Consider the following 2,424-nt stretch of genomic DNA (forward strand, 5'->3'; position numbering starts at 1 on the left):
TATGTTTTGATTGAAAGCGTTGGGTCAGATTAATTTATGCTGATTTATTCGTGCTGTTTTCTTTTGTTGAAAAAACAAATCTGGATCTGTTGTATGCTAGTTCTCTAACGGATGCATAATCTTTTGTCTTTTGGCAGGGTTTCTCCTCGTCGCAGATCTGTGTCTGCGTTAAGGTAAGCGAGAAACAACATATACAACTATTATTTTTTATTTTTCTTCAATAGATCTGCTCAGATAGAAAAGTTTCAGGAGGAAACGTATAGTTTTATGTCCATGTAAGATATATACAAGTAGCTAGGGTTTATGCGTTTAATTCTCCATTGTAGATTTTTTCCCCAGCAGGAAACATGTGGTGTACTGTCTCCATAGATTAATACAAGTAACTAGGGTTTTCGTCGCAAAAAAAAAAGTAACTAGGGTTTAGGTGCTTCTTCAAAGTAGATTACACGAGCAGGAAATACATGTATAGTGTCTCCATGCATAGGATAAAACTAGCTAGGGTTTTTGTGTTTCTTCACTGTTTGTAATAATCTTTTTCTCCTGTCTGCTTAAATAAATGTGTTTCCCACTTTTCACCTTAGGATTGTGTGACACTTATTTATCTCACTCACTAGCTAGCTCTTATCAAGATTGTGTACGTGACACTATTTTAATTTAAGTTCTCTTTTTTTTATCAGATCAGTAGCTGTAATGGAGAAGGGTTCGTCCTCGACGCCGTCCGCCGCGAACACCTCTGAACTGATGGTAGCGCAAGCCGCCACCGCCGCCGGCACCACCACCGCCGCTGCCACCACCGCCGCCGTGCCGATGACGAATTTCCAGCTCTTCGGGTCCATGGTGCCGGTTCCGGTGGCGTCCATGGCGACGGCTACTGCTCCGGCAGCTGTGGCAGCAGCCGATAATGGTGGCCATGGATCGTCGTCGGCGTCACAGAACGCCTCTGGCTCAGGCGAAGGACAAGGCGGCAGCATGTCCTTGTCCTTGCAACTGAGGCCGCTCGGCTCAACGCCGACGGCGGCTGTGGCTGTCTCGGTGCCACCCATGGCTGCGGCGCCGATGATGGCTGGTCCAGCAGCAGCAGCGCCAGCGCCGGCGCCGCCGTTGGCAACGATGGCCGTTGCCCAGAACGCCTCGCTCGCGGCGGTGGCGAGCGCGCTGGCGGCGCACAGGAGGAACCAGGCCACGCACCGCTCCGCCGCGCTGCACGGCCACCTCCGGCGCTGCGCCGAGGCGCTGGCCGCGTCGCGGCCGGCGGACGCGGACGCCGAGCTCGCCAGAATCGCTCGCATGGCGTCCGCGGACGGCGACGCCGTGCAGCGCGTGGCCGCGGCGTTCGCCGAGGCGATGGCCCGGGTGGTGATCCGGCCCTGGAGGGGCGTGTCCGCCGCGCTCTTCCCCTCCGACGCCGGCGCCGCCGGCGACGCCCTCACCGCGTGGGAGGCCGAGTTCGCGCGGCAGAGCTTCCTCAACCTGTGCCCGCTGCTCCACCTCGCCGCCGTCGCCGTGAACGAGATCATCCTCGAGACGACGAGGAACGACAAGTTCATCCACATCGTCGACCTCGGCGGCATCCACCACGCCCACTGGGTGGAGCTCCTCCAGGGCCTCGCCACGCGCCGCGCCGCGGTCCGCCCATGCCTCCGCCTCACCATCGTCCACGAGCACAAGCACTTCCTCGGCCAGGCGGCGCAGGTCCTCGCCGCCGAGTCCGACCGCCACGGCGTGCCGCTCGACCTCCACATCGTCGAGTCCAGCGTCGAGGCGCTCAAGCTGGACGCCCTCGGGGTGAGGAGCGACCACGCCGTGGTCATCGTCTCCACGCTCCAGCTCCACCGCCTCGTCGGCGCCGGCATCCTCAGCACCACGGCGCCGCCGTCGCCGGCGGCGGCGGCGGCGGCCAGCATGATCACCTCCCCGCTGCCGCCGGCGAACATGTCGTCGAAGGTGGACAGGCTCCTCCGCGGCTTCCACCTGCTGTCGCCGAGGGCCATCATCCTGACCGAGAACGAGGCCAACCACTTCGTGCCGTCGTTCACGGACCGCTTCGCCTCGGCGCTGCCCTACTACGAGCAGCTCTTCGCCGCCATGGAGGAGGCGGGCGCCGCCGCGGTGGAGCGGAAGGCGGCGGAGAGGTACCTCCTCAGGGAGGAGATCAAGGACGTTATCGCATGTGATCACGACGGGCCGCGCTGGGCGCAGCACGAGACGCTGGGGAGGTGGGTCGTCCGGATGGGCGCCGCTGGGTTCGCGCTCGCGCCGGCGATCACCGTGGTGACGGCGGCGGGGCGGGTGAGGGCGGTGGCGGCGCGGCTTCCCGGAGGAGGGGATGAGAGGAGGTATGGGGTGACGGAGGGCGGCGGGTGGCTCATCCTCAACAGGGAGGAGAAGCCAATGTTCTGCGTCTCTGCGTGGAGGAGGCAGTGA

At 61.1% G+C, this 2,424-nt stretch overlaps 1 protein-coding gene across 1 annotated transcript; it reads left to right on the forward strand.

Annotated features, from left to right (window-relative positions):
* Positions 1-807: 807 nt before the first annotated feature.
* LOC127774212 (scarecrow-like protein 3) lies at positions 808-2,424 on the forward strand. The gene has a single exon (XM_052300476.1). The coding sequence runs from the start codon at positions 808-810 to the stop codon at positions 2,422-2,424; it is 1,617 nt and encodes a 538-aa protein (XP_052156436.1).

Source organism: Oryza glaberrima, chromosome 5 (genome assembly GCF_000147395.1).
Source record: "Oryza glaberrima chromosome 5, OglaRS2, whole genome shotgun sequence".
Lineage (NCBI taxonomy): Eukaryota > Viridiplantae > Streptophyta > Magnoliopsida > Poales > Poaceae > Oryza > Oryza glaberrima.